This window comes from Thermobia domestica, chromosome 2, assembly GCF_964235325.1.
Source record: "Thermobia domestica chromosome 2, izTheDome1.hap1.1, whole genome shotgun sequence".
Lineage (NCBI taxonomy): Eukaryota > Metazoa > Arthropoda > Insecta > Zygentoma > Lepismatidae > Thermobia > Thermobia domestica.
Genome location: NC_137455.1, coordinates 332,675,157 through 332,687,516, shown reverse-complemented (window position 1 = coordinate 332,687,516; position 12,360 = coordinate 332,675,157). Strand labels below are relative to the sequence as shown.

General features: G+C 35.9%; 1 protein-coding gene across 1 annotated transcript; it reads right to left on the bottom strand.

The window, feature by feature from the left end:
• Positions 1-4,014: 4,014 nt before the first annotated feature.
• twr (signal peptidase complex catalytic subunit SEC11 homolog C twr) lies at positions 4,015-4,728 on the bottom strand (the record flags this gene model as incomplete). Its single annotated transcript, XM_081749135.1, is given in 1 exon segment — positions 4,015-4,728. A coding segment is annotated over 1 exon segment (53 nt), but the record flags the coding sequence as incomplete, so codon positions are not given.
• Positions 4,729-12,360: the final 7,632 nt, after the last annotated feature.

The window sequence follows — 12,360 nt, the reverse complement described above, 5'->3', positions numbered from 1 at the left end:
TTAAAGACAAGATGAGACTCAAACACAACTTACATTCTTCACGTGGCCGACGACCATCAAACTACTAGTGGTATGCCTTCTCAGACATTACGATCACCCTGCCTCTACACACATTCTGTGATTTGAATTTCGTTCAAGTAGGTCAGTGTATACAAGGTACTGTTAAATATACTTCAACCAATGTATAAATATTCAGTGTACATGTTTTAAAAGTAAACAGTGGTATGCGAAACACCATTTGAAAAAGGCAATGAAAGCATAAAACCTCAAAAGGAAGTAAGTCTTTGTAACACAATAGCACAATATACACTTACAGTGTTCGCAACCAAACTTTTTTCTGTACTGTCTTTTAAGAGCAACATCATCTCAAGAATTTCTTTCTCTGATTGATGTCTCATTCTTAACATTTTTATTTATTCCTGCTACTACTTGTACTGCAACCAAATTTGTCCTTTCTTCTTATTATTCCCTTCATATGATTCTAAAATCCTTTTTATATCGTCTTCGGACAAACTTTACGTATCTTAGAATCAAATCATTTTCGATCCATATGAATATTGTTAATTCCTTCAAAATTAAACAAGAGCATCATACCTCTCCAAAATCCATCTGCATTCTAAAGCTTAAACCTTTTAAACCCGTGTACTGTTTTATGAAAATGTTCACTTATAGTTAAGTAGCTACTGTTCCACTAATATCCATCCAAGTATTATTTTTCATATGTCGTTCTCTTTAAAATGAAGCAGACTTTCAAATGGTAGTACGCGCATGTGTATATGATGCACAAGAGAAGACAAATTTCCCTCCAAAAATCCCTTTTGAAAATTTGGCGCCCCTTCAGAGTCTCAGAGAATAGGTGCCCAACTATAATCTACCTTGAAAATTACTATGGTATGTACGTAATGCATGTGCCAAATTTCATTGCTATATCTACAATAGTTATGAGGGGGAAAAATATTTTTTAATCCTGTTTGACAATACCAAATTTCAAATATAAATAGGGAAAATGTACGATACAAAATAAAAATTTCCAAGCGCAGTACTAATCATCCGAGTATCATAGTTCATACCTCATTCTCTTCAGAATAAAACAAATTTTCAAATGTACCATGTGCATGTGTTCATAACGTACGGAAAGAGGAAAATTGGGATAAATAGTGAAATTTTCCGGTCCCGGCAACAGGTACTTGACTATAATATACCTTGAAAAATACTATGCAATATACGTAAAGCTATTCAATCCTTTCCACTGTTGCTATGTGAAGAAGGAAATATTGCTTTGCTCAAAAAAGTGCGGCTTCGTTTCAAGGTCCATCTTTCAGTGACGTAACAATCTAATATCTTCGAAGGCAAAGCACGGAAAATGAACTTCGTTACAGCGTTATACCCCTAAACATAAGAGAGGGAGGGAGGGGGGAACATTTTGTAGAAAGCATATAATTTTCAGGGAGTGATAATTGATGATATGTATGCGCAACATAGTATATATGCCAAAAAATTTAAAAAGTGTTAATGTATTTTGATTTGTTCCCAGATGCGTACAAGTCATCTAACGTGTTAATTTCGGATGTACCACCGAAGGTTTCTTCTTAAGTACTTTTATTTCATTTCGTTTAATGTTTAGTCTTTTATGTAATATCTCATATCCTCCTTGCATCACATAAAATCTTGAGTAAACATGTTAACTCATTTCTTTATATGTATCCACAATGTTTCCACAACAAAGTCTTGCATACCGGTATTACAAATGTTTCCATTATTTGATAACTAGCTGGACATTACACACAAACTTTACCCACCTTTATAATTACACTTTTATTTTTACTGAACGCCATTTAGTGCTTTCAAAAATTTGTTGCTTATTGATTAGATCAACGTTTATAGCTGACTCTAGTTATGAAGTTTATGTGACACGACTCAAATTATGTTGAATTGCTCACGACTCAAAAATTCACAGAGTTGTGAAAAAATTGTGTATCATTGGTGAGAGTTTACAGAAGGTGAATTCACCCAATTGTGATTAGCTGCTCTCTAGATCATCCGCAGTCAAATGAATATTTTACAGCTGAAACACTAATGATGAAAATGGCAAGGATATTTTTAGGAAGTTGACCAAGGCCAATAAATTAAATGTACCATCAATTAATTAAAAATTAGAATAATTAAATATCAGATCTTCGGAGAATTGTCAGGATGGTCGTTCAAGAGATTTAAACCTGGGACCTTTCAATTACTAGGCAAGAAGATACTATTCATCTACGGAAAAAATCTATAAGAAAAACGTCCAAGTTATGGGATCGTTCCTCGTCAGCTATATAAAATAATTCATTAACACACAGTGAAAGTGACAGGACCGGACTCGAACCCAGGACCTCCGGCATACCGTGCCGATGCGTTAACCACTACGCCACCCAGTCTGCTTCCCAGAACAGTTATCCACTCTCTCTGAAGGTCGGTGCTCTCATCTCGGACTACGTGGGTTATACCACAGACCTCTGTGTCCATATATCGAGTACCTTATGACGGTTGTGATTTCATGTATATATTAATGAAATCGATTCTAATACTAATGAATAAATCGACTGTTTCCTTTCTTCATTAGTATATATATATAATTTATTAGTTTAACCAAGTTCTTTCAGTGACACGTTACCAAAACTTCATTTTTTTTTTCCAAACTTGTGGGCAATAAGAAGAGCTTTCACGATTTTTCCCATAAAACAGCAGCCATGTAAAAATAAATAAATAAAAAGTAATTACAATTGTATTTTCATGGGGGCGGGGATCATGAGAATCTTTTTCTTCTTCTTTTTTTAAATTTTTTTATCTGTACGAAGATGACCAAAAAGTTCGAGAGAGAGAGAAATTAAGGTCACTTATAACCCTATAGAACACCAGAAACATTATTATCAACGAAATATCGTTATGGAGTGCATTTCAGATCCTTTGAAGCACCCAAATAAATAAATAAATAATGTCAAATTAGAAGGAAGCACAAGGTAAAAACGAACTTAGTACCAAAGAGAAAAAGACTTTGCTCAGTATTGTCAGCGTATGTTCATTGTATAATGGAGCCCTGATATGGGGAAAGCCACGTATTTTATGAAAGAGTGTGTTAGAGGAACAAGATACAAGATAGAAAAACGAAAACGGTTCTTTGGCAATCAGAGATTCCTTATCAACGAACTTAAAAAGTTTGTTACTGAATTCTCTATGTCTGTGTGTCTGTCCATCTATTTGTTATTTGCGAATTTTTCAATTTTGAACCCTGCATTCGATAAAGCATCTAAAACTATCTGAGAAAGTGATTAACTTTACGCGTCACTCTTACCGTTCCCGAGACATTGGCCAAAAAATGACCGATTTCCAGAGATTTAAAAAGGAGCCATATCTCGGGAACCGTAAGTTATAGAGAGATGATATTGGTGTTGATCAATACCTAAGAGGATGGTGAACATTTTTGTGCCAAATAGTAACTGATGGCCACTGATCAACTTGGTACTGGCCAACTGGCCACTGTTCCCCAGATAGGGCCAAAAAAGTTCGTATTTCAGGAGATTTAAGGAGCCATATCTTGGGAACTGTAAGTCATAGTGAGATGATATTTTGCTAATTTTTGCGAGAAAAAGAACAAGACGCGGATAGAAAGATTTACTTTTACATGTAGGAACAATCACAGTTATCCTTCCCACTCCATTCTTTTTTAAGCTCGTTCTTGCAATGCTCTTGGAGCATTCTCAACCGGTATGCTACTGTAAGCTGAGATGAAGTGTGAAGTCGTAACTCATAAAGCGTCAGATAAAGAGATCCTTTCGGTTTATTTACGATTACCATATTTTATTGTTTTATCGTCCTTCGAAAGTAAAAACGTAAGAGTTGGTTAACGTCAAATTTTGTGGATGTATAACATGCACTGATAAAATCTAGCATCTTATTTTTACTTCTAAATCAGTTCATTTTCACACAACACACTACCGTCTAAACCAGTTTAGTATTAAAATACCAAATAAAACATTTTTCAAATGTTTATAATTTCTAACCTTATTTATTCGTGAACTGATGCTAATACATTCTTCCAAAATGAGGTCCACATATAAAAAATTGTTCCCATGACTCCGTGAAATTGTGAATATACGATACTATTAAACAAGGTTTATCCGGAATAAGCAAAAACAAGTTGGAACTTGTTAATTACACCGCATTCACTCCTGCAGTCACTTCCAACTAACTCATCCTCACACACAAAACAAGCAAGCTCACGATCCTAACAAGTAATTGTGCTAAATTTAATTTATTTTTAGTCGTGTGCACAGTGTTTCCTACTAATTAATCAACAAAGCAGCAGTTTCCAAACTGCCACCACAATGAAATCTTTGATTGGAAGAACACAAGCCAGAAGACAACAAAAGAACATGTTAATACTTTCTTTCTTCTCTTTCAAATCGTCCGTTGATAAGAGGTAATAAAAAAAAAAAAAAAAAAAGATAAATTCCATGACCAGAATTGTTCCGTGACTTTTTCCCGACACCATCGGACACACTTAAGTTCACACAATCGCACAACCATCTCAATCAAGTACTATACGTAATATCTTATCACTCTCTTTGAGAGAGCTCTTCTGATTTCTTAACAGATTCCTTCACAAAACACACTTTCACCTCTTATCTGCCAAGCTTCATTCTCGATGAACCAACACGTATAATCCTAGACATGCCAGCACCGCATACTGAAAAGAATAACGATTTGTATAAGACATTAAATTTGTAAGTTAGAATATTCAATGTTCTTTATATACATATCCTTAATATTATCTTGCAATATTAAACAAGTATTTCATGTAATGGGAAATTACGTTCAGGAAAATTTACAGAAGCAGCAAAATACGATTGGTCTGATCATAGAGAACAAAATAAATGAAAAGAAAATGGTTTCAACGTAATAACTAAAGACAAAATTTCTATTTCTTAATGTTACTGATAAGACAAAAATGATGCACTGAAATTATTCTGGGAGATCTCTGCTTCAATTGAAGAAAAAATCATTTTGAGTATAAAAATCAGGACTTAATTGGGCAGCTAAAGATTCTGTTGCTCCCTAGAAAATTAAAAATAACAAAAACGAACTTTGTTCACATCAAGGTCAAGCTCCACCCAGATACATGGGAAGAATTTGCCGTAAGAAATGTTGCGAGTTATTGTGGCTGAAAAATCTGAAAGAGAATTGAAGAAATATTTAAAAAGTTAAGGTGTACCAATTTCAATGTTCCTGTATATCTTAAATGTGTCTCGATCACATTCGTGAAAACAGAATGATTATTTTCGATTTTAAAAAATGTGTTGTACGATCTAAGACAATCATCATTGCTAATAAAGCGTAACGAACACATCTTAACCCTATGATCATCGGAAATGCTCAACATATGAAGGGTAAGGGGAAAAAACAAGGAATGTTCATGTATGTGCCTTTTCGGGTGCTCTGTCCTATCTGTTGGTGACTCTTGGTACTATTTGACTGTATATGCCATGCATGCGTAGATGTAGAAATGTCCATGTAAAAAGGGGCAAAAGATTTAACTAACCCTATTCTTTTTACGCGGTTTCCAATATTAAAACGCCGTTTTCTCGAAAATGCAGTTTTGTGACATTCCTTCTTTTTTTCCCCTTTCCCTTCATATTATTCTTCCGACTGTTGCTGCAGAACTTTGGACTGCTGCACAAAGTTAAAAAGCTGTATATAATTTACATATTACGCACACATGAAAATAACTACACATTTTTTTGTTTAAATGTTCTCTACAGTGATCAGGTATTTTTCTCGTACTTGAACACTACATATGGTTTAATTTCAATTTTATGTGTCTATCTTAGTTATTTCGAGTTAGATTTTACTGCATATTTTCTGAGTTATAAGTGATTATTTTCCATGTATTTACTGTATGAAAACCCGTAGTCTCTAGCAATAAACTACCTGCTTTTAATACCTACAGCAATCTTCTATACTCTAAAAAAAAGGCCCAGATTTCAATCAAAATAAAACGTATCATAGGAGCCCCGCCATATATTTGATTCCAGCCTATACGAGATTTGTGGTCTCCGTAATTTCCTCTTGGGCATCTCGTTTATTTCCAACTTCTATTTTCATCATTCACTTTCATATCACTGTGTCATATATTCTATGTTCTCTAGCGAAGGCAATCGGGATTTTGTACATGATATATACTAAACTTTAATGAACCAGGGGTGTCCTGAAATAGCTTACCCATAATTGCTTTCGTGGTGTCATCTGTAGAAAAAAATTGAGCGCAAGTGATAACATGGACCATAAAGTCTCTCCTACAAGCATACTCACATGAAAAAAAGTTACTGCCTATACCGTCTGTGAATAATGTCAGAATGTAATTTAAGCATTAAATTACTTTCTATTATATCAGAGACCAAAAATTGCTACTCATCATGTGTGAATGTTTTTTACTTCTGTCGTACGATGGCCATCATTCAAAAAAATCCCTATTGTGATTGCGTAACTTCGTCGCTTGGTGAATTTACGTTATTTAAAAACAGTTTTGAGTAAAATTATTGTCAATTGACGACAGAGGTGAACGCACTAAACTAGATTTTGGTAATTACATTCATCCTCAGTATTCTATTGCTCTTCGTCATGATTCCTCGACCTTACGTCACCAGAAGAGATGCAATCAGCCATGTTACAGGACTCCTGTTCTCTTGTTAGCAAACAGGTATTTCATCTTGACACTGCAAAGAGTCAAGTTTAGTTCGTTAGTGAATTGAAAGAAATGCCGAAATCGGTCTCCCTTACACAGGCTGCCGAGGCAGGAAGTGATCAATTGATCTTCCAAAACTGATGCATCAAGCCTGAACAAATATGTATAACTGTCAAAATCGGCTTCAGTACATTGGGGACAACAAGATACTTAAGTCTTCAGAACTACGTGTTAGATGTAGCGCACACTGAAAGCGTGTCCAAAGGATAAAGAGGTTGCAGGTCTGTGTAAGCTTCTCCACCGTTATGAACTCCTGAGTAACTATTTTCTTAATAATATTATCATACTTCAACTATCATTTTACTACCTTCGATCCAATAGAAGACAGATTTCGAGAAAATTCTCACCTACATAACTCGGATACTGACATCAACCTGTTTAGAATTAATTCTGATTTTCATAAGGATACTAAGAACATCGTAGTGTTGAGCGATTGAAAAAGGGCAGAAATTTCAACCGACTTTGTGCAAGACAAAGTTAATACAGATAAAATATAGAAGGCTTTCGGATATATATTTAATAGTATACACGAACACAGTTTTGCTCAAAGTTTCGCAATTAAAATTCAACAATCTCATGAACTCTTGCAATGCTTATGTAATTTCTGTCGTCTGTCAGACATCACCTAATTATTTGCATGGTGTTGAGTGACGTGTACATACTGTCGAGTCCCATGTTAACCTTCTCCGTCACTGGTTTCTTGATCTACTTTCGTTTCTAGTTTATTCCTAGTCAAAGTTCTAATTCATACAGAACAATAGGAAAAATTCATTTTCATCGCTCCAATATAACTTGCGATATAAAAAAACGATTTTGATGGACTAGTGAGATATAGGAGGAGGTATTAAAAAACGAAGTTTTTAAAATATATATATATTTATTTTACAAATGAACCTTATCACCCTCAAAGTATTTTCCATTACACTTAATACAAATGTGTGATTCCATTCTTGGAAATATTTTTCAAACTCATCTGTTCTCATGGTGACAGCTCCTCCCAAATGTGTTTCTTCACGTCTTCTATGTCGTCAAAACGCTGTCCTTTCACGTCCCTCCCTCTTCATTTGCAAAAATAGAAAGAAGACTGGGTCGTTTCAGAGCTATTCTTTCAAAGCATGGCATGTTTTCACTCGACTCTCTTTCTGCTGGTCAGTTAGAACGAGGAACACAAATTTCGCAGCGTTCCTTCTCATTTCAAAATCTTAAAATTTGTTGAACCGAGCTCCAAGACAGCCCAGATAACTTCCCTATCTCTTCAATAATCCATCATCGGTCTCGAGCATAAGTGCACGAATTTTATCGAAATTTTCGTCCATTCGGGAACTTGACGGATGTCCAGAACGAGATTTGTCATCAATCGATATTTCACAAAAAAAAACATGGTAAACTTGAATTTTACCAATAGCGCAGTCCTGGTAAGTTGTGTTCAACATCAACTACAGTTTCTGCCACATATTTCCCGAGCAGGTAACAAAATTTCACAGCCATACGCTTTTCTCTTAAATCGGTGATCACAAAAAAATGGGGTGCGAGTGAAACACCTTTTACGAAAAACTTCACTGTGATTAGAGAGAACCTTTGCAGACGACGCCACTGGTTATGTCATCACGTAGTTCTTGAGATATGTCTCTCACGGATAGACGGACAGACAGAGTAAAATGCATTTTTGGTAAACCAAACTTTTTAAAAAACCTCACAAAAATCTTACTACAGGCAGAAAACAAAGGCGCCTACTGCAACCTACTACAAGTAAAAAAGCAACAAAAATATAGTTTGTACGGATACTTGTAGGTGCTTCAGTCAATTCTCCTTCAGCAAAATAACTTATCTGCAAAGAACCTGTCATATACCAGGCTGTCTAAAAAAGTATTCCGCCTTTTGATGTTAAAATTAGAATATATTCTCTGTTATTGGAAAATAACATTATGAAATCATATATGCATTATTTTGTTCGATGAACTTTTGCCATTTTTTCGACAACACTAATCCCATCGCTATAGTTCTGTGGTTTCTGGGCAAAACATTGAGACAAGTGGTTTCACAGGCTTCTTTTGAAACTAACTTATACCTTTCAGAAAGCTCTTCAGAGATCGAAGCACATGATAGTCTGATGATACCTAATCCTGGCTATACTGTGGATGCATTAAAACCTCTCTCTCATGTTCTCTCAATTTCTGACAAGTCGTTAAACAAGTGTGAGGTCTGGCGTTGTCCGCGTAGTATATGAGACCAGTTATCGCAGTTTCTTTTGCATTGCTAGATGGACTTGCGCTGACTGTCGACAGTACAGTCCCAAGTATATCATTCTCTCTGGCGATAGCAGCTCGTCATACACGATGCCTTTCTAGTCCCTTTAAATGCACAGAATGACCTTCCTGGGTGTGAATGTGGGCTTTGTCACAATTTGTTGAGTTTCTTCTCGCTTCGAGCACGATCCTTTTCGCACATTGTTGTTGTAGGTTATGCACTTTTCATTTCTCATAATCAAACGTTTCAGAAATGGGTCCAGTTTGTTACATTTCAGAAGAGATTCATAGGATCGAGTAAATGTTTTTTGGGTCAGACCATGTAGTGCCAAAACTTTGAGCTTTTCTCCAAATGGTTTAGCACTGTTTGGTGATGGATGTTTAGCTCACGGGCAGTCTGATGACAACTTACATGCCGATCTTGCTCGACTTTTATCAGAATATTATCTACTTTTTTATGATTGGTCGCTTACTACGAGGAGCATTTTGGATATCGAAATTTCCAGAACGAAAGCGAATGAACTATGTTTTGGTTATTGCTTTTGATAATGTAACCTGCCTATAAACAACAAAAATTTCTTCGCGGATATGCGCATCATTTGCATCTTTATCGAAATAAAATTGTAAAATGCAAAATGAACAGTTTTGTGGAATGTTCACTCATCTTCACGGCGCAATACCTGACATCTGATTATAAAAATTCAAACACTTTTGGCACATCTACTTGCTTCAGCTGTCAGATGTCAAACTGCGTTATGCCTAACACGCTGCAAATCATATACTATGAGATTTGTGACACTTAAAGTCATTTCGTGCGCAAAAGGATGATTACTCTTTAGACGACCTGATTTGCGGTAAATATCAGAAAACCCTTAAATAATTTTACCTTTAAGACGTACGGTGAAGTACAAACTACTTAAACATTCTACATTACTGTCAATCCGTGTTAAAATCATTATTCTGTATGCGAATAGTGACTAAGGTTTGGACGAACGATACTGGTGAATATTACCATATTACAAAAACCAGACATAAGATTTATATACATATAAAAACTACTTCAATAGAGAGAAATTCTGGCACACTTTTAGTTACGTTTAACAACCTTTATATACCGGGTGAGGCATTTAAAACTGTTTTTGGAAATATCTGGAAAACCACAAATCGGAGTTTAAAAAAGATGTAATAAAAGTTGTTCGCCTTGAAGGGGGACATCCAACGATACCACCCTCCGGGGGCAGGAGGGGGTCAACTTTGAAATCTTAAATAGGAACCACCATTTTTTATTGCATATTCTGATTCTCCGTGATAAAATACGTAACTTTTGTTTCGAACATTTTTTTCGGTGTGATAGATGGCGCTGTAATCGACAAAAATCAAAATGGCTTACAAACACGAAAAATGAGGAATTTAAAACTGTTTTTGAGAATATTTGGAAAACTACAAATCGGATTTTTTAAAAGTTGTAATAAAAGTTGTTTGCCTCGAATGGGGACATCCAATGATACCACACTCAACCCCCTACCCCCACCCCCTGGGGGCAGGAGGGGAATCAACTTTGAAATCTTAAATAGGAACCACCATTTTTTATTGCATATTTTGATTCTCCGTGAAAATATACGTAACTTTTTTCGAACATTTTTTTTTCGTTGCGTGATAGATGGCGCTGTAATCGACAAAAATCAAAATGGCTTACAAACAAATATTGAGGAATTTAAAACTGTTTTTGAGAATATTTGGAAAACCACAAATCGGATTTTTAAAAAGTTGTAATAAAAGTTGTTCGTCTCAAAAGGGGACATCCAATGATACCACACTCGACCCCCCTACCCCCACCCCCGGGGGCGGGAGGGGGTCAACTTTGAAATCTTAAATAGGAAGCACCATTTTTTATTGCGCATTCTGATTCTCCGTGATAAAATACGTAACTTTTGTTTCGAACATTTTTTTCGATGCGTGATAGATGGCGCTGTAATCGACAAAAATCAAAATGGCTTACAAACACGAAAAATGAGGAATTTAAAACTGTCTTTCAGAATATCTGGAAAACCACAAATCGAATTTTGAAAAAGTTGTAATAAAAGTTGTTCGTCTCGAAGGGGGACATCCAATGATACCACACTCGACCCCCTATCCCAAGCCCGGGGGGCGGGAGGGGGTGAACTTTGAAATGTTAAATAATAACTCCGTTTTTTATTCCTGATTCCCATTCTCCATGTAAAAAAAACATAACTTTTGTTTTAAAAAAATTCTTTTCCTTGCTTAATAGATAGCGCAGTGATCTTCAAAACATCAAAATGGGTAAAAACTGTTAGGGATGGGCCAAGTCGAACTATGAGTTCTGAGCCGATTCATTGTTTATGAACTCGAGTTCCGAGTCGAATCGGGTTTGATAAATAGCTCACTCATTCAGATCGTTTTAACTCGTTTTGAAATGATGGCCATATGAGACTGCAAAGTGAAAGTCATATAAGATGTAAGCAGTAATGTGGAATACTTTTTGTTCTGCTCATGAGAGGAGACACTGGTCGCTTCTAGTCTCGTCTCGATAACAAGACGACAAGCGATTTTTATAACGACCTTAGTTCGCCTCGGCTCAACTGAGCCGATGTCTCGAGCCAGCTCGCTTCAGGTGAGCCATCGGCTCGGTTGGGATGAGTCATTTCCTCTGTTTTGTTGAATTGAGTCTAGAACTCGAGCAGGGTCGGTTGGGTGAACTGTTAGCTCGGCTTATTGTTCGGTTCGGCTCGTTAGTGAATGAAATGTGAGCCGAGCTGTTTGAGCGGTTGATAGGCCTAAGCCCGATCCGAGCAGTTTTGAACTTGTTTAGCCGGCGCCTTATAACTTTTAAGTTTTTGGCTCGAGCCGGAATACTTCCTCCTCTGGATCTCAAACCCCGATGTCCTTGCTTCCTAAGCTTCACGACTACCGAGGTCGGCAGACAACTAGTTTCTAGTATTGAGACACAAACCGCCTATCTTTCATATTTATATACGGTGTTGAAATAATAATAATAATAATAATAATAATAATAATAATAATAATAATAATAATAATAATAATAATAATAATTATTATTATTATTATTATTATTATTATTATTATTATTATTGTTATATGCAATAGTATCATTGATAATAATTATATTGTCTATGTAGGATACTTGAAGAGAGTACTTGAAACCACACACAGGATTTGGCTCGTTTTCTGTCGACGCGACTCGAAACTCGACCCGAATTCGAGTCGAATTGGAGGTAATTTTTCTAGTCGAGCTCAAATATGTTTGTTTCGAGTAGAGCTCAAAGAAATCTATTTCTAGTCGAGTTGAGTTTC